Source organism: Streptopelia decaocto (genome assembly GCF_964273445.1).
Source record: "Streptopelia decaocto genome assembly, chromosome: 9".
Classification (NCBI taxonomy): domain Eukaryota; kingdom Metazoa; phylum Chordata; class Aves; order Columbiformes; family Columbidae; genus Streptopelia; species Streptopelia decaocto.
This window is the reverse complement of record NC_138664.1, coordinates 19,231,444-19,251,629: the sequence shown is the minus strand read 5'-3', so window position 1 is coordinate 19,251,629 and position 20,186 is coordinate 19,231,444. Positions and strand designations below refer to the sequence as shown.

At 40.7% G+C, this 20,186-nt stretch overlaps 1 protein-coding gene across 9 annotated transcripts in view; it reads right to left on the bottom strand.

The window, feature by feature from the left end:
• HERC1 (HECT and RLD domain containing E3 ubiquitin protein ligase family member 1) overlaps positions 1-20,186 on the bottom strand; it is a 110,921-nt gene that overhangs the window by 27,807 nt on the left and 62,928 nt on the right. For 6 of the 9 annotated variants that reach the window (XM_082060608.1, XM_082060607.1, XM_082060609.1 and 3 more), the window contains 20 exons: positions 17,512-17,783; positions 17,133-17,348; positions 16,928-17,048; positions 15,735-15,972; positions 14,585-14,778; positions 13,814-13,969; positions 13,473-13,579; positions 13,123-13,233; positions 12,865-13,041; positions 11,655-11,894; positions 11,374-11,457; positions 9,772-10,292; positions 7,423-8,198; positions 6,136-6,334; positions 5,057-5,217; positions 3,409-3,525; positions 3,011-3,242; positions 2,274-2,398; positions 1,815-2,035; positions 285-553 (listed from right to left, as the gene is read on the bottom strand). In XM_082060608.1, coding sequence (XP_081916734.1) covers positions 285-553; positions 1,815-2,035; positions 2,274-2,398; positions 3,011-3,242; positions 3,409-3,525; positions 5,057-5,217; positions 6,136-6,334; positions 7,423-8,198; positions 9,772-10,292; positions 11,374-11,457; positions 11,655-11,894; positions 12,865-13,041; positions 13,123-13,233; positions 13,473-13,579; positions 13,814-13,969; positions 14,585-14,778; positions 15,735-15,972; positions 16,928-17,048; positions 17,133-17,348; positions 17,512-17,783 — 4,537 coding nt within the window. The remainder of the gene's footprint in view (positions 1-284; positions 554-1,814; positions 2,036-2,273; positions 2,399-3,010; positions 3,243-3,408; positions 3,526-5,056; positions 5,218-6,135; positions 6,335-7,422; positions 8,199-9,771; positions 10,293-11,373; positions 11,458-11,654; positions 11,895-12,864; positions 13,042-13,122; positions 13,234-13,472; positions 13,580-13,813; positions 13,970-14,584; positions 14,779-15,734; positions 15,973-16,927; positions 17,049-17,132; positions 17,349-17,511; positions 17,784-20,186) is intronic. The other 3 variants (XM_082060611.1, XM_082060612.1, XM_082060610.1) reach the window with 3 other exon arrangements.

Genomic DNA, 20,186 nt, shown 5'->3' with positions numbered 1-20,186 from the left:
CTGAAAAGGAAGTTTCTGAAAGTCAACAAAAGCAGGCAACGTCCCAAGAAAGAATTCCTTGTTTTTCACTTAAAAATAGAAATATCGAGACAACTTTTTTTTTCTAAATACACATTTGTTGAATATAGAGAATGATTTTAAGTCTCAATTAAAATAAGTAAAGACGAACTCTGCTAGGAGTTTCCACTTCTTCACTCAAATTCTTAAAATGCTAATGCCAGTAAACATTTTAAAGTAGTTTCCTTTCTTCACACAGGGCATCCCACCCTCGTGTACTTCTGTACCTTTCAGAAGTTGACGTTTTCGATTTGCTCTTCAGGGCTAAGTACTTCTCCCTGCAGACGCCACACAGTAAATAGTAGGGATTTCCGCTGCCGCATTCCCCGCCGAACCAGCCGTCGACGTAGGAGCCGTTGCTGCGATAGCCCTGCCGGTTGGCGCTGCGCCCGCAGCCCGGGTGGTTCCTCTTCATGTGCTGGTTGAAGCTGACGACGCTGGACTCGCACAGCTCACAAACCACCACCTCCTCCCGCTCTTCAGAGTCGCACACGTGCTGCACGGCCAGATTTGCACATGTTATTTGTGCACGATAAGTATCTTCATCTTAGTTATAAAAGACGCCAATATTCTTAGGTGGATGTTCCTCCCTGCGTCTGTTACACGCACGCAAGGATATTTAAATGGGTAACTTGCACAAAAGCAAAGCAGAAATAGACAATTTATGACATAATGAAGAACAGACCACCTCAGAACAGGGAAAACATTCCCAGGTAAAGCTTCAGAGGATGAGATTCTCTTATTTCATTTCAGATTTGATGAAAATTCTAGACAGTCTAACTTGTCACATATAACTCCACTAGTTCGCATTCAATGCTGTAAGTTCTCTGAATCTCCTCAGAACTTGACTGGATCCAACAAAGAATCCTTTTTTTTTTCCAGACAATCAGACTTTACATTTACTGAGCAGCAACAATTATCATTTGTGTCAATTAATTTCAAGGCTTAGTCTGAATCTAAAGTTCATTCGTCCAGAACAACATCTCTGTCCTAAGTCAGTAATTCCATTGTGATGTTCCAGTGAAACAAGCTCTCTGAAAAATTCAATACACATCCTGAAACTTGCTTCTCTATGAGTCAGGGGACACTGTAATTAGGAGCTGAAAGCTCAGTCTTGTGGGTTGCTTGTCTAATTTGACATGGATAATCCAAAGACTAATAAGCTGCTTTTACTATGTTTCCTTTCCACCTCAAAACTAGTTTAGTGGGCTGTACAACAGCTGAGTGAGGGCTGTCACCATAGTTTTCCCAGAGAATGAAGTACATTACATGATTAAATTAAAACTGATTCAAATTCAAATTACTTTGCTATAGATCAGATGATATTATTATTATTATTATTATTATTATTATTATTATTATTATTATTATTATTATTATTATTATTATTATTATTATCATCATTATCATTATCATTATAGTAAAGTGTTCATTATCCCACACAGCTAAGCAATCTGGAACATCTACTTAATTTCTAAGTGATATCACCAAAACAACTACACTGGTTTTGTTCTCATCCTTCAGCAAAGGGAGAAGGAAAACCGTGTACGTGTAGAAGTACAGAGCAAGAAACACAAGAAGGCACCATTCTTAATCTAGAAGTGAAGCTACAGGATATAAGAAAATTTTAAGCATTGCTGGCATTTAGTAAGATATTTTCAAACAGGCTATAAGCATACGCGTGTTACTTTAAATGTAAAAACATCACCATGCAAAAAGCAGTAAGTTGAAGCAGCCCCCGCTGCAGTCACACACACCCAGGTAGGCCAATCCAGTACCTCCGGGATCCACATTCCCAGAATATCATTATCACTGGCCAGGTCTTGCCCGAACATCGCTTCCATGGCTTCGTCATCCAGGTCGATCTCCAGCTCCTCATCCAAGTTGAAGTCATAAAGCGCCCCCGGGTCCTGCTGTGCGGATATCCCTTCCCGTCGGCTCTGATTCCTGTGGGCCTGCACGGAGCGGTATAATCCCGCTCAAGTGAGAAAAAAAAAAGGAAAGTAGTACTTTTATTTTGCTTGTAATAAAGATGACTGCACTTTCAGCTCCCTTTTGCTTTGTTTTTAACTCTTCTGCTAAACAGAAGCTACTTATTACCACAGAGAACACTTCAGTTAAATACACACGGATACACATTTGAGGAAGAGTTTTGTGACTCTCATTCTAAGTACCAATCCCCATCCTCTTCCCGGAAAGTCTCTCCATGTACTTACCAGCACGTGCCAGCAATGTTCGGGCAGCTAAATCAAATTTGTGCCTTCTGGTGACAGCTGATCGACTTCTACAAGGAGGTCCACTTGCAGAAGCCGCATTATCCACGTGATCCATGTTATCAGGGCTACAAGAATTGGTAATTTACAGGTAAATCAAACCAAGTTGTGAAAGCCACATACAGTAAGTAAGAAAAAAAAATAATTTGTAATTCCACTGCAGCACATATTTACTGTCTTTTTGCCTGCGAGATTAACCTCAAACAAATGAGATGCAGCAATGTCAACACCTATTCAATGCTTCCATAGTGCCTAAGCACTGCAGAAATGTTGGGAGAGCACTCATTTTATGCTGCCCATGTTAACTACAGCTTGAACTAGGTTTCTTCTCCTTTTTCAAATGAACCTTTCTGTTGTTGCTACCTCAGTCATTCCCTCTTTCGCAAAACAGGAATTCGAATTACTCAACCACTACTTTCAGGATTAAAAACAAACCAAAAGAAAACCAGCCCCTCTCCTCCTCGCTTAATTGATAGTTTAGATCTAAAGTTGTGAAGGTGACTGAGAAAGGAAACTTCAGTTCAAACCAAGAATTCATTTATAAAGAAAAATGCAGAAAAATGCTGTAACCAAATTAAAAACTGTCATTACAAAGTAATGTTCTGTCAGCAACAAAGAACTGGAGAGATTTCCAGTTTCAGTAGCAGATTACAAGCAACTAGAAGAAAATTACATGTTACCTTTCGCTAAAGCCTTCCTCCATTTCAGTGGCATCGGCAGAAGGGATGTCACCCGGTGACTGCAAATAACAATAATCACTGGACTTTCCACCGCTTCCAGAGACTATTGTCCCATGCCGTGACTCTGCTGTCCCTTCTGACTGGGGCTCTTCATCGTCCTCGTTTCCAGGGTGCTCGATCATCCACATGGCCAGCACTGTGATGTTCTGCGCATCTGCTTCTCCTCTGGCACCTGAAAGCAGAAAATCACCCTTCAAAACTGTATTACATCACTGATGAGGGGAAAAAAGTATTTTTTCCCATTAACGGTTATAGAACGTAAAGATTAAGTATTCCAGTGGAAAAGAAGTGTTTCATATTTATCTGATTTTTCAGTTTAGACTGATACTATTGCTTACCTGTAGCTTCCATGGCCTTTGCAATTTGTCTGAGGGAGAACCCCATTTCTAACAAGGGAACAGCAATGGCAGGAGGAGGGGGGGATGTTGAAAGCCGGCTGCTTGGATCGGACAAAGCTTGAAAGACAGAAAACGTTCTATGTAAAGTGCAGAAATCCTTCTTTCGTGTTACTTTACTAGACCTTACTTCGATATTTTAGATTCAAATGAGGAAATAATTGCCCTTAACAATTTTCCAGTACTTTCCACAAAGCGAGACGCTTTCTGAATTAAACCAGACAGTGTTCATTTTTATTGATAAGATACAAACAATGTAAGCTGCTGTTTAATCAAGTAGTGATGATATTCAATGAACTATTTCTTTTAAAGTATTTCTAAGAAGTTGATTTCCATTTAAAACTGCATCGATTTAGCTATTTGATTTATATTTAGGTAGACTCGATAAAGTTATCCTTGTCCAAGTCATCAAAATTCCCAAATGTTTTCAGATCCCACCAATGCACATTCCTCTTAAGGTACAGAAAGAGGCCTCAACTAAGCTGGTGCCAGATCTGGAACGTCTGTTTGCAGATGACAGCTGTATTTCTGTGCAAAGAGTCTTTCAAGGGACTCTGAAAAGGTCGGTCACTGACCAAAACAACACAGTTTCCTTATCATGCCATAAAAGTGAGGTCTGATCAATGAAGGCATCGACAATGTTCTAACAAACCCTGTTGTAAAGACAGTATCACGACCAGCATCAAGTCATCTTAGAAAAAAAAAAGGATTAAACTAGGCAGACATGTTGCTATGCAACAAATGAAACAGCTAAAAGACCCAACTAATAGCGTGGACATAAGGCAAGAATAAGAAGTTGTATCAGTCAGGAATTTTAAAGCATGGACTTTGTTTCTCAGCACTGAGAATGAAATCTGGAGAATACACTCTAACCCAGTCTCTTCTACTCGTTTCATACAAAACATACAGACTTCTATTTTTCTTTTTAGCATTATCTCCTTTGCATCACAACACTAACTTGTGCTCGTTAGAAGCTCAAGACTGTCACGCAACAGTTTGCTCGGCTCCTAGCTGCGTATGCTGGAATGGAGCAAGTGTCTGTTTTGAGCGGTATGGTGCAGGCAGGAATAAAACTTCCACGAACAGAAGCCTCCCATTACCTCCACATGAGGAGCCCAGGAAGGCTGGGCAGCCCTTTCTATCTCATTAAACAAGATTAGCTGGAACGAGCTACACTGCTGTATGTATCATAAAATACACCAATTCTTGTTTTCTGCACAGTATATGGTCTAACAAAAGCCAGAAACTCAGTGCACTAAATAGTGACACACACCTAAGGAAACAAACCCAAATCGGATTAACATTTTAAAGTAATTACCAATTACACTGCATTCTCGTTATGTACATGTAGTTTGCAATCCATTCCACAGCTTTTAAAAGCTAATTTCATTTGCTTGAGGAAGTCTATAGCCAGACAATCTACAGTGTTTTTTCTTAGGACAGCCATTAAAAGGTTTCCAACAACGCTTTGCATGTCAGGTTGCATTAAAAAGAAATTCTGTTGGTTTTCAACGTCTTAAAAACACTACACTAAACTTCTGCGGATTTCCTAACTTGTCCACGTTGCTATTTACATGGCCTACGCGTTTACCTGTACGATTGGCCGGCCGAGCCGACTGGGAATCAGGAGAAGTCAAACTTTGTCTCCTTCCAACCTCATCTGAAGGAGATGTTGGTAACGAAGATATGGGAGGAGTCTGAGCACGTCGTGCTGGAAGTACAGTTGTAGTTGGATAGCTGGAGAACATTTGCCTTTAAAAAAGAACAAAATACATTTATATTAAAAAGAGCTACGCTGAAAACGGCCTGACACAAGGAAAACACCTAATTAGAGCGCACACACTGAGTTCTGTAAGGGTACAACGCAACACAGACACTGGGGTGGGCAGGAAAACCCTGCTGGAACAGCTCATTCCTACCACCTCTGCTTGGGAACTTCAGTTCTAAGTATGCACCTAAAAAACCCTCCTAGACCAAGAGCTGTCCTAGGAGATGAAAGAGAAGGAAACACTATCCATTTCCCTGCTTTGTTCAGAACTCAGCCCGACTAATACATCAGGGGAGTATTTGACTTTCACTGTCCTGGTAGCAGGACATCGTTCTGGCTTTTGTCAAATTATATCTGCAAAAGCTCTAAGAATGGAGGTCAGATACGTCAACAGAATTAATAAACTTAGAACAGGACTCTATTGAATGTAAAACAGATTTTCTTCTATGTCAGAAATAGCCTCTGCAGTTTAACTAGCTGTATCTTCCATTTCAGTATGTGAGGGTAGGATGAACCGAGGTTTTACCTTGCAGGATGTCACCTACAAACTAAGATCTACTCTAGTCTGAGAATCAGCAACTATTTGTTAAAACTACAGAATTTCAGACATTTTTAATTTAAACATGAGAACTCAAGGACAACATAAGGAAGGTCTCCTGTCTTGAAGAATTCAGATGTTACATCTATATATATACACAGTTACATGAAAAGCTTAAGGGCTTTTTATTTCTAGTAACACTTGTTCTGTAAGGCAAGGTAACGAATTAAATCCTGTGTTCTGCAGAGGCGGTGCCTGCTGGGAAACATAAATACCAGCATTTTCAAGGGCTTAGACATATAAACTACACAACTGGTTCCCTACACCCACAAAGTCACACATGCTGACAATAAAGCTATTTTACCTGAGCAGACTGAGAGGCATCACACCAGGCGATTCCGAAGCTGGGACCGTTTCGGTGTCCGTGACCGGGGTGGTAGCAGTGGTCGTGTCCTCCAGAGAGCTGCTCATGAAAGACGTCGTGCTGGAGGCAGAAGGGCTGGTTGTAACTGGGGTCTGGGCTTGCTGAGCCTGGTCACCTTCTTCTGCTTGTTGATCTACGTCTGCAACAGAAAAAGGACATTATAGGAACATCAGTATCATTGTGTAGAGAAAAAGAGGAGCTGTGGCTAAGCTTTCAAAACTAACTATAATTAGTTATGAGTGTGCAGAAATGCACATCATACAAATACTTCTGCCAACCGCTTAACTGAAGAAATCAGTCTACTGGCTCTTACTGTTGTCATATCGATACGAGGTAAATACTAAACAAGTCTTTCCAGATGAAAATAGAAGCCATTTACTTGTTTAGATGTCATGATATTTAGATTTAGAGGTTTAGATTTATAATTCTGACAGCTAGGATTATTCTCTTAGGCAAAAGGGAAAGAGGTGTCAGATATGGAAAAAGAACTGATTAACTATAAAGCTATTTTGAACTCAGCTGTGTAACCGATTTTTGAAGGGTTTTTTTGGTTGGTTTAGAAGTCGTCCTCAAGACAGTAAAGAACCAGATAGTGCAGTAATTAGCTTTAATATTTTAGATTCTTTTTGTTTAAATTTATTTAAATGGTTTCCCTGAAGATGAAAACTGTAATAAATGTATTTTTAAGAAGGAAAAAGCATTTTCTTTTCAGCTTCTGTTAGTGCAATGCCAAATAACTCTGAAAAAAAACCCTCAGAAAACAATATTTCAAAACCAAAGCTCTGCAGCTGATCTAGAGATTTTCACACACACACACACACACACACACACACGCTCAGCATCATCTGTTAACGTGACTGCACACAATCTCATCTAACAGCAGTGAACTTGATGATATTTATGTCACATCCAAATCCTTCTGACATGTACACACAGAGCTACTCATTTTATTTTAAAAAGTACTAAAGACAAATGAGAAACTTATGTTTCTGATTGACTGATATGCGTTTGCTTTTTATTAAAATAGGAAATTGGGGAAAAGGCAAAAAAGTCAGTATTATATCTAAAACCAGCAAAACACCTTTGTAAAACTTCTTTGTCCAATTAAGATTCCTTCAAAGTATAACCACTATAAAACTAGAAGACTATGCTACTTGTATTATCGTTACTATTAAGAGAAATAAAAAAATAACCAAGCACGATACCTCCATAATTTTGAACACGTACCTTGCTTAAGTCTGGCACCAAACTGATCCTCCAGCAGCCCATGAACCACTAATTTGTAGATCATGGCTTGTGCTCGTTCCAGATCTGCCAGTCCCAGAGCTCTTTTGATGGGTGAGCGCATGACCGCCCGTTTCACCATGTGCCGCATCAGGAACTGCAGGGCAGCGCGCATCTCCACGTCTTCGTGAACTACCGGAGAACTCGCACAATCCGAGTTGTGACCGTTTTCTGCCAGGACTTTTGGTATCAACAATAGTTCAGCATATTTACTACAACTGAGGAGAACACTGAGTGACTTCATAGCACCGAGATAAAGGTAAGACAGCTGTACTGCTCTGATTTCTGACTGCACTATATCATGATTTCTTGGAGAATGTTCATGATTCTTCTTTCTTCCCTCAGCAGGTTGGTGTTGGGATTCCATACCTAGTGTTGATGCTTCTAAAGAAAAGGAAGCAATTTCATTTTCTGACTTAGAGCTTGTAGCGCCATGTCCTTTGTTATCATCAGCACTTTGTCCTATTCGTGTATCTGATCCAGCATCACCCTCCGTTTTCTGGTCCATTTCCCCTTTCTCTTCAGATTCGTGTCTGTGTTTCTTCTCATGCCTCTTGGTGCTTTGCCTTCCCATATCTTCATGAATACCAGTCAGATAGGTAAGGTCCAGCAGCACAGTAGCTGTCAGTCCACGAAATCTTGCCACATCAAAAGGCAGCGGTTCACAGGGCTCCAGATTATACAATGGAGTATCACTAGGCGACCAAAAAGTTGGGAAGCTTTAATAAAGATCAGAATGACACAGGAAAAAGCAAGTGAGGGAGAGACAGGAGGAAAGTACAGGAAATAATGTAGGCAAAGTAAGATGTAAAATATATTTAATAAAATAAGCAAACCAATTGTAAAAATTAAATGTATATGGGAAAATGAGGTTATGAACAGAAAATGGGGAGACATGGTATCAGAGCAAAGGCAAAAGGCAACAAAGCATGTACAGGTTTTCAACAACAAGCATTAAAACCCAGAAGCATCATCATAGCTATGGATTCTGTGCTGACTGAAGTTTCTGCTATATTATTTAGAAAAACGTAACAGACTTCTACTAAGGAAAAACCACCTTAAGCCAGATTTTACAATCATACCTGAGCTGAATTTGTGAACAGGTATAAAAGCTTACAAAGAAAACTCTCCTGAACTTTTAGCACATGAAGGAAAAGCTTTGATAGACCTCACATTCCTGTTCAACTGTTCATCACGAGCAGCACACTGCTCGTGGCTTATTATAACTCTGGTTATGTCAGGACAGGTTTCCTTAGAGGACAGAGACTTAAAAAAGTCAGACAGGTCAGATAACACAACAGACACACATAAGATATGTCAGTCTATCTGTCCATCTATAGTCAGTGATCATTTTCTGTAATTTTCTGTTCCTCCAGAAGATGACGGTTCAACTACAACCAGGAGGAGTTTAAGATATTTAGTGAATCAAATCTTTTCCAGACAAGAGCACCAGCGAGCCCAGAGGAGCCCCGAGCTTCAGTTCAGAGCTTCCTTCCAGGTGCCTTCCCATTGAAGGCACGTCTGCAAGATGCGTGGAAACAGGAGCAGCTCCTTCCAGCTCCTCCCCAGTTCTCACCATCATCTGCAGAAGAGCTCTGGAGTGTTAGTATCTCAGACAGGGGCATTCCTTTAGCTCCCTAGGGCAGGTCAGAACGAACAAAGACTCTTGGAGGCAGCAGTAATTTGATCACCACCATCAACCTACCATTAAGAAGAGAGAATCCTCCCATCTCCTGACCTGAACCACTCTCCTCGAGCCCCACGGAGCAATTCCCAGTCCACTAAGAAGGGAATGACACTGCAGCAAAGACACCTCAACTCTGATAAACCCAATCAGGTCTCTCTTCAGAACCTGCTTCACCATTTACCAAAGCATCACTGAGCCCCAGTGAAAATCTGTGTTCTTTACAGACATAACCAAGGAGCTGTAGCAACTTAAGACAGTAATAATGTTCTAGTTAGCCCACACATACCAATTCTAAACCACACAATCCTCATTTCAATGTAGGAAAACTGGCAAGCTGGTCACATCCCAACTAGAGGCCAAATCTAAGTCTAATGATGCTCATCAATTGTAAACTATCCAATATATTTTTGATATACAAGGCATTTTATTACTAGAGGGCATAAAAAATTTACTCATACTATTTGTTTTAAAAAAACAAATGTTGACGTCTAAGTTTAAAATAATTGATCAGCATGACTCTAGTGTAAAATGTATGTTACTTCTGAAGATTTATTTCCGAGCACAAACCACTGCTAGATTGTGAAAGGTGTAGGATCGGAGCATACCTGATAGTAATCTCTGCTTCATCCCACTGGACCTTGGCAGATGTGCTGCCCTCCTTCACTACTCCAAGCAAGGTGGCATGACGGCCCGTTTGCTTGTGAACACATCGTCCTCCAACTCTAAGACCGGCATCGACTCCACCAATTACCGCTAGAACAGGCCACACTTCCACACAGAGCATCTTCAGCTGCAGCTCCGAAAGGTCAGCCAGGCCGTGCCGACTGTGTTTGTTTTTCTCTTCCTCTTTATTTTCTTTCTCCTCTCTCACCTCATTCTCTTCTCGGCTTTGAACTGAGCGACTTTTCTTCAGCTTTTGGCCTGCTTCTTTAAGGCATGTTTTGATTTTGTTCAGTCTTTCCATCATTTTTTTATTGATGCAGTGTGTCCAGCGGTCTGTGCGATGAAGGATACGAATGAGCTGGATAGTGGCTTCTGCCAGCACTGCGGCAACGGGACTGCAGATGGGGTCACCAGGCAGCAAATCTCTTGGTGTACCACGCATCTGCATGTCGCAGATTTTCACCTAAGTGTTTAAAGAGAACAGTTTAGAAGTTATCTTCCCTATGTACCTGAAGACACTCATTTTATGGTAAAAATCACTAGCACTTTCTTTTTTTTGCTCCCCAGGAAATCCACCTTAACACTGATCAAAAGCTGCATCCCTTCAAACTCAAGGATGCTGAAATCACAACTACTCATGGTTTCTCACATACGACCATCTGGAATTCCTAATCCTACACTCTCCCTCGTTTCTTGGGAATGCAATTTTGTATGTAAAACATTAAGTCTATAAATCAATTCTAAACATTAAAATACATTTTAAATTACAATAGATTGCACAATATAGGAATATATGAAAAGTCTGACTAGTCCGCAAGTAATGCAGTGCGATGTACATCATGAACCAAAATGAATAATCAGTGACATTCTCAGCACTTGTTAGCTACCACCCCTCTGGCCCCAAAAACCCAACATCCATAACATTGACATGGAGAACAGAAGGGAAAGGAGAAACTTAGACCTGTTGCTGAGGGTTAACCCTGGTGAGGCAGCAAAGCCCCACACAGCCACTCGATCACCCTCCCCAGCAGGATGAGGAAAAGCATCAGAAGGGCAAAAGTGAGAAAACTCATGGGTTGGGATAAAGAAAGTTTTGTAAACAAAAGAGAGAAAAAGAAAAAAAAAGGGGGGGGGGGAAAGACAAAATAAAACAAAACAAAGGAAAACAAGTGATGCAAAATGCAATCGCTCACCACCAGCTGACTGATGCCCAGACAGACCCCAAGCAACAGAAACCCCGGGCGAACTTCCCTGCAGTTTTATTCTGTACATGATGCTGCACCAGATGGAAAACCCCCTTGGTCACTGTAAGTCAGCTGAACGGCTGCCGCCCCTCCTCAGCCTCCTGCGACCCCAGCGTGCGGCTGGAGGGACACGGCCTTGATGCCGTGTAAACACTGTTCAGCAGTAGCTAAAACACTGGGCGTCATCAACACTGCTTTGGTCATCAATCCAAACCAGAGCACCATACAGATTGTTACGAAGAACACTGACTTTACATCAGCCAAAACCAGTATGCCTACACAAATAAACATTCAAGTTACCTTTTCTCCTGGATTACTGCTATAGAACATAACGCAAGGATATAATTCTGCTGCATCCACATCTTCAAAAGCTAGTTTTGGCTCCTAGTTAAAACAAAACCAAACATAGAACACCTTAACAAGCAAAAATATGAAATGTGACAAAATTATATGTGTAATATAAGCCTTGTATGTACTGAAACTGTCACATGTCTTAACTATTATGTCTTAGCTTTATATAAAACATCCATGCTAAACTACTGTTGCAAAAAACACCAAAAGAACCAATTAATGTTAAATACCTCTCCATTTTTACCAAAGGAAATAGTTCTTGCTTCCATATCTAATACGCATGTGATGAAATCGCCTTGTGTAAAGCTGGACAACGTCAAAGTCTGTTCTCCATTGTGATAGAGGTTTCCACTATAGGCTCTATATAGCCACATATCTGAGGTGGTGCGATGGTTAAAATCATGTACTGGCCAGCGAGAAACTCCTACACATGTGCCTTCATTGCCCCGATTCTCCTTCACAATGTAGAACTAGGAGGCAAAACGAAACAAACAAATGGGGAAAGAAGTCTAGAATATACATTTTGACACAATAAAGCAATGAAGATTTACCTTATGCATATTTATGTATAGTTTAAACTGTTTTACTCCAAAGTTTTAATAAATAAAAAATAAATAAGCTAATAAGCTAAAATCATGCTCTACTTCTAAAATGACATCTTGGTGTGTAAGGATAGCTATTAACAAGTCATTTAAACCATTAATAGTTAAGAAAACTGTATGGAAATATATGAAGAAGTTGTTGGCTTTTTTCCAGACTCAAAACATACACACACTGAAGTTAGAACACAAGTGCTAAAAATAATATTACAGAAACAAGTAAGTTTTGCTCCTCATGTTCACAGTGAGTGATTTACACAGATTCAAGTAAAAAAAAGGAGTAATAGTGTTATACTCAAAGACGGTACTAACAAAGCCTACAACTCTGTATGTATCTGTCTTCCTAAAACAGTCATTCCAGATGAGGTATTAAAAGGTGGTCTTGTCACTCAGACAGGCTGATGTCTCTTTTTGCAAGAAAACAAAATGTTTTGTGAAGTGTTTTTCTAAAGAAAAAATTCAAAATCTACATATTTCAGTAGGTAACTTTTGCAAGACAATGTGCATTTGTGCTGAGTATGGATCTCAGGGACAAGTATTATACCATCACTGCTCCAAATACGCAATGACTATTTGCAGCCTCCAGCCTGGGTACTGAAATACCCAAATGGCAATGCTCAAAAGCAGCCACAAACTCTTCACGTTGGATTCAGAGAATCATTTAGGTTCAAAAAGAGCCTTAAGATCATAGAGTCCAACCGTAAACCTAACACTCCTAAAATGTCATTTACACAAGAAAGTCACCATAAGGGAAAAATCACAGGTAGCTGTTGTTTACGGATCATAGTATGTTTCCAAAACAAGTAGCAGAAGTTAAGAAATAAACTTTTACACAACGTACCTTCCACTGGTAACATCCAGAAGTAACTCCAGTGGACGCTAACCCATATCCTTTCCCTCCGCTGCCATGAGTCAGGATCTGCCCGTTCTCCACGATGCAGCACTGAGCTTTCTCAGGGTCAAAGGACACCTCCTGGATGGGAAGATTCTCATCTTCATCTTCAGACTCCCCCTGCTTCTGGCAGAAAAAGGAGAACGCATTTGTGGTAAATGTAACTCAGCTGCGTGCAGCCAAGAGAGAAAGTAAAAGCATCATTACCTGTAGCTTCATTTCTTGTTCCTTCTCCTTTATCTGAATTGCGTGTTTAGCCTGAGCTATTGGAGTCTCCCACATGCAGTCAGACAGAAGGGAGAACAATCGTTCAACCACCTGACGTGTTAGAAAACAATTCGGATCATTTTACATCCAGAATGAGGACAACAAATAATTATATTGTTTTACACTGGTTTGTAGGTATAAGCGTCAACATATTTAGTGCTCTTAGATAAGCAAACATCTACACTGAGCCTCACCTGATTTGAATTCTGAACAAAACCATGAAACATTTAAAAGTTTAACAGGACTTTTTGAAGAAACAGATGCAAAAGCGTATAACAAAATATAAAGACCTGAGCCATTTGATCATCTTCAACGCCAGATTCACAAGCAGGCAATACAGCTTCTAGTACATGAAGTGCAAGAAGTCTCGTCCTCAAATTGCCAACCAAGGGAACTCCTAAAGATGGAACAGTGTGTTAGTAATCCCGAAGTGACTTCCGCACCAGGAATGCACCCCCAATGCCAGCTGCACACCCCCAGCGCACAATTTCCCAAAGTGGAGCTTGCGCACAGCTACTGAACTGAGATTTAGCTGCTCATGATGTACCACACGTTCCAACAGGGCCAGTTTTCAGGAACTGCACCCACAGGAACTGCAAGTGACCACGAGTACATTGTGAAAAGGTCCTACCTGAGCAACACTTCTGAGAAGCGATGTTCAGAAGTACTTCTGTCCACTTGGGAGATGCCATTTTGGACTGAATCGCTTTAGAAGACACAACTCTACGCAGGAACACGAGAAAGTCTCCCAAGTGCAATTCCGCTGCGTGTTGCTTTCGGAGGGCGGCTACGAAGTTAAATTAAAGGTTTTGATTTACGACCTTATTATTACAATGTTATTAGCAGTCCTTGTTACTGGCAACAACTTCCAAAGAAATTCAAAATGTTAATTAATGGACTGCAAATTATGTAAAAACATAAATATTTCAGAAAATCTTTTGTTGCAGATTTTTTAATATGACAAGTAGGGTCAACCTCTTCCCACCCACTCAGACTACAAAACTGCATCATACAAAGCAAACACAACTTCCTGAATTAAGTTATATTTACCTGCAGTTTGAAATTTAGGTAATTAAATTCCTATGACTACATTTATAAAAAACACTACTACCAATAACTCATTTTTTGATAAAAACAGTATTGTCCTCCTAAATCCAAACCAGCTGGAGTAATTCTTATTCTCAGCCTGCTCCTGCCCTTAAATTGATTTATGTATCAAGTATATATAAATCCGAACTGAGCAGAAAATGACGTGATGACTTTATTTAATCTGATCTACAGAGTTAAGAATGACCCAACAACAATCAAAATACAGTAGAGTGGGCGAGGGCCTCAGCATTCAGTGAGTTGTTATGCTTTCTGCTATTCCAAACCTGTAAGAGAAATGATGCCAGACAATTACCTCTGAAGTCTCTCTTCTCATTTTCCCCAGCTGAATCTGCCTTTTTTGATTCTGCGTCATCTTCCTCACCCTCCCCTTCTCCAAAGGAAGCCATAAGCATCACGCCAGCTTGTGATAACAAGTTCTTCAGCTGACTGCACAATAAATCCAGCAGCGACTGGACCACCTTGGGGCTCAGCTTGTCAGCGTAGGTTCTATGCACACACACACGATAAAGTACAAATACTTGAGAGCTGATTCAAGGAACAATCACATAAAGAAACAACCACAAACTCAGTGCAAATGACAACTGAGCCTAACACAGCACTAATTCTCACACATCCTCTTGCAGCAGGTCCCTTTTTCCTCATTCTTGCAGATTATTCTTATTTGAACCCTATTTTTAAGACACTTTAAAACTGCTCAATCTTTGGAATCAAATGATACATTTCCAGAACATCCTTGGGGAAAAAGAACAACTTAGTCAACTAAGCACAATCCCACTGCAATTCCAAAGGTAGCGTGTTGGGTTTGTGGTTTGGTTTTGGTTTTCTGGTACATAATGGATATGGCAAGTAAATGCAATGTGTGGTATGAACACTGAAATGAAGATCCATGTACTGAATATGAAATAATACTCTTGCTCTAAACAGAAGACACTTTCTCTACTGCTTTTTTCTTTACAGAGCTAAACTAAATATTTACATGTTGGCAGGATTTTGGATGCAGATCCCTGGTCTAGCAGAGGCCAGTATTCCTCAGAAAATTACTTTATATTCTGAAAAGAAGCACAACATCCTGCTCTGAAGAACTCCTGCCGTGTTATTGGTGTGACTTTTACACAAACGACTTTTACTCAGCAACATTCCAACCCAACAGATCTGGACACAAAGCCCAACTAGAAAAATGGGGAATGCTTGAACACAGTTTACAGAGCATAAAGTTCTAGCTATTCTGGTCCAAACTCCTCACTTGCAACTTAAAAACATTTATCAGTCTTATGTGCATCTTTCTTATGAATAATGTGCCTACTTGCCTCCTCCTCTTCACATGCTTCTGAACAACACTTATTGGCCTAAGGAAAGCTCCCACAAAAGAAAAGCTATTTTTAAAGGTGCTGAAAAGCTCGATAATGAAGTTTTCTGAAAGCAAGGGTGCAATCCACACTCACCCCGTGGTGATGGCGAGGATCTGAAGGAGCCTCGTGCTGGCGACTTTCAAAGCTGTGCTGAGCTGAGAAATGCCCGTTTTGGGCAGCAGCTGCAGCGGTTGCCCCAACAGGGTGTCTGTGCCACACAGCTGGGACAGCACGTTCAGCAGCCCCGTGGAAATGGCCAAAGAGACGTCAACGGGCTGGTAGTGCACGCTCAGAGCAAAGACTGTGACCAACAGAAGGCGCTGCTGTGCTTCTAAGAGGAAAATGAAGTTGGTTTTCATTAATAAGCTGTTCAGAGTAAGAATAGTAAGACTGAAGAACAGCAGATTAGGTTTAAAATAACGTAATGAATTAAATTCTCAAGTAAAGAGTTTGCCTTCTCTGTCAGACACTTTGAGTTAGTCTTTCTGATGTACCATCACAGGTCCCCTTAACTCACTGCAGCCTCTATGTCAAGGTTTTTCATGGAAGAAAATAACGTAGATCTAGCTTGTGATGTGGCTGTTCTGAGGTGAAATCTAAACCAGAGTCTTCTCTCTAGGGTAAGGGTAACTGGGTGAAACACTTCATTTTCTACTTGTGCTCCAAGTTGACTGTCAATACATTTGTTTCAATTCCATTTTACATGAAACAACAAAACAATTCACGTGTGAGAGTTTGTCCATTGGGCTCTCCCAACAAACGGAACTCCAGCACTCTCTGCTGTGCTGAAGCTCCCAGCCTGTGAGTGTACGACGGCACAGAGAGCTGCAGAGCTCCTGCTGTCCCGCACGGAGAGAGGCCCACAGCAACGTCTGGGTGCAGGAGGCCAGGGAGAAAGGGCTTCCGAAACAGGCAAGAGAGTCTGTGCTTTGCGTCTGGGTTTAAAGAAAGTTCACTTGAATTAAAGAAATAAGATCGGAGACTTTTCATTGCTTAAGAAAACGACTTAACCCTGAAAAAACTAAAAATCATTTTGAAGCGCCAAAGACATGGGTGACCATGGAAGACCGTGGGAGGCAAAACAGAAAGGCTGACAATACTTACAAGTGTCAAAATAAGAAGGGCTAACACTTGAGGAAAATAAAGGTAGAAAAAGGCTAACAAGCTACTCTCCCTTAGGAAAAGATGTCAGACATAGTTCAGTGAATCCTGGTCACTAATATCCAAGTCTGCTTTGTTAAACACATAAGCAGGGGATGTAGTTTGCAAATGTGGTCTTCACTTACCAATGTGATGCTTATTAGCTTGCAGAGCCCTTTCTAACGTAGCGGATAATTGCTGGTAAATTTTGTGCACAGCCACTTGGATTTCGATTTGAATACTTCTCTTAGCTGCTCTGATACCATCCTGGCCAAACAAATAAATGTTATAAGGACTGATACATTTTTATCACCCACTTATTGAAACAGCAGTGATTATTAAAGTACGTACCTGGTAGTGATGCAATCTGACACTCTCCCCTTTGGCACCTGCGTGTCCTACCGTGCCCAGACCAAAGCAGCCAGCAAGGAACTGCAGTCTGACGGAAGTAAGCAATGAAGACGACTGAAATCCTGGTACCTGACGGCTCCCCATTAACGGCACACTGCTTTTCTCCTCCATCCCCGACAGAAGCACTAAGATCTGATGAAGTGCTTCCAGACGGAGCTAAAAATGAAGGCAGGTGAAAGACAGTGTTAAGCAAGCAGCAAGTATCCTCAGAAATTAGAATTAGATCATATTCAGCCACAAGCGGGACAAATGAGGTAGCTGCTTTCTTGAATGAGCAGAATGTATGAAGAATAAGAAAAGGCGTTCAACTGAAACTTACCTCAGCCCTCAACTGCTGCTGCTCCATTGCGATGACTGATGCCTGGGGACTGGTGGACATACTCTCCTCTGGTTCCTTAAATCCCGGCGAGTTCCCCACATCTCCACTTACAAAGCTGACAACATTTTCTATCAAAGTGTGAACTCCAAGGGATCTTGAGAGATCAAAATCAGACTCGACGAATGAGTAGGAGGACGTGTATAACCAATCTCTGCTGTGTTTTAGTCGAGCCCAGGAGTCACTTAAATGATCCACTTGACTGTGTATTGTTCCTAAAGATTTACATAATGAAGTTTCATAAATCTCAGATTGTCAGGTAACACATTTTGACAGTAGGTAAAGACTGAGCTGCTGCTGTTCATACAGGTAGAAAATGGGTATTTATGTTACTTATCCCATGCATTAAGCAGCTTAGAGCAAAACACTTGATTCAAACTCAGAGCAATTTCCCTAAAGGAAAGGTTGTATTTCTTTTAATTGTGTTAAGCAGTATTGCAAGGTGCTGCCAAGGGAGAAAACAAAAAGATAGAAGCCACTCAAGCTGCTCAGCTTTAAGCCAGAACACTGAATAAAAATGCTTTGCAGCTAAATGACAAAACAGTAAAGAAAAGATGTGCTACAACATAAATTGTGCACTTTGGATATTTATTTTAAGGTCTAACCATCAAACAAGAGTGGTTTTTTGGTTTTAATCACGCCACTACATATTTTACAGCTTTGAAAAAGCACAATGTCATTTTGTATAAAACGTTTATGGAATTCATGACTGAAGAAGGGAACAGAAAATTTCTATTTTAGACTAACAGAGAGCATTTACTTTGTTAGGATTCAAGATAAGTAGATACATGTATATTAAGTACTATCTGCAGCATGCATTAGATCTGTATTTTCATCATCTGGCAATTTGATAAGTCTAGTTTCCAGTATTTCTTATTACATCAGCATGTCATTACACTACCTGAAACCTGGCTGCCATTAATAAACCCCCTTCTTCACATGAGCCTCAGTCACCAACCTGCAGCACTGCAGCTTCCTGACCACCATGCATTTGAGCTCATTTCCACAAGAGTTTTGCTAGAACTCTACACCTGGCACAATGAGTGCAATGGCACTGAAGTCACCTCCATCAGCAGTTAACCGATACACATCACTTAAATATATATAACAACACAAGAGTCCATATGTTAGTGGTTTTGTAAATGCTGTTTGCCAACTTGGAGATATGCAAGGTATTGCGAGAGAGCAGACCCTGCAAAAAAGAACCCTCCATCTATATAGGTAAGTGATGTCTGGAGACCTATATAGAAACCTAGTGTATGTTTTAATTCACTTTGACATTCTAGTTTGAATTATCTTAAATAATCTACATAGAATCTTGAAATATTAATGGCTCTTGTGCACAATGAGCTACAGATATAATTTGGAGAATCACAACCCAGCAGTCATACAAATCCACAGTAACATGTCAGTTCTATAAAGCTAGATCTGCAGGGCACCAGCCTCAAATGTTATGAAACAGCCGTTTTCAGGAAAAAGTCACATCAAGTCATAGCAATGAATGTGCTGAAAGCTCTCCCATCGGTGAGGCCGAGTTCCAATGGTAACTGCTGGATGCCAGTTTCAGGACCTCCTGTAAACGCTGCCAGCCCACAGCAGCTCTCACTGCAGCTGCTCATGGAACAAGGAGACAAGTCAGGTTTTGAACTCAGAACAATGCTCCTGGCAACTGTTCTACACCATTCTTGTCTGCAGTAAAGGCAAAATGTGATTATTCTGTCAATCTGCTCCTGCAGGTCACAATTTGTACCTTCACGCAACTTAAAAATTCAAAAGACTGTGAAATTTTGCTTTTCCTGTGTAAATAATGTAGTTAATGTCCACTCAGTTGCCAATACATGTAGTTGTCAGGGCTATGAGTTACGAAAACCTGTTCACATTCCATTTCCTTTTCTGTAAATAGTGTTCAAGTGCATTTGCATGGTATTCCTACTGAACAGACTGCAATGGCTTCAAAAAAGACCTAAGTACTGTGATGGTTCTATTAGGTAGTTGACAAAAATTTGGCATGCCAATTTATTTTAGATAATGCAAAGGTTGAGTTTAAACACCACTTTTCAAAGTGTAATCAAATTCCTAATTTGTGCTGGTTTATGTAATACATTGGTATTACTTGGTTTACACAGAACTATCTATTTTGTCATGAAAGAATTTAAGGAAATCACTTTATTCAATTTTACAATTTATACGTGGTGACAATATTTAAAAAAAAAGTAAAGACAGATACCACCCTACCCTAAATTTAGTATTAATTCTTAAAAAGCTTGTCTTAAAGCTCTCTATTTAAAACTAAGTTATGTGCTGAAATGGCAGGTGAGAAACAGAAGCTAAACAGGACAGAGCAGAATACCAGGGTGCTAGACTAGTGGGGTTTGTGCAGGAGCTCCCCAGCAGACGCATGGTGAACGGAGGAATGAAGCCCGACTGCCTGCAGGAAGCAGAGCTGAACCGAGCCCAAGTCTACAAGATGCTGCCCGCGTGGCGGTTTCCAAAGCGCCGCTGTCCTCCGGCAGCCCCCGCCCCAGGCGGCGCTGGCCACGGGGAAGCACAGCACACAGTAACGGGTTTGTAAAGGAGCAAAAAGCGATTCCAGCGCCTTAAATCAGAAGCTTTATGGG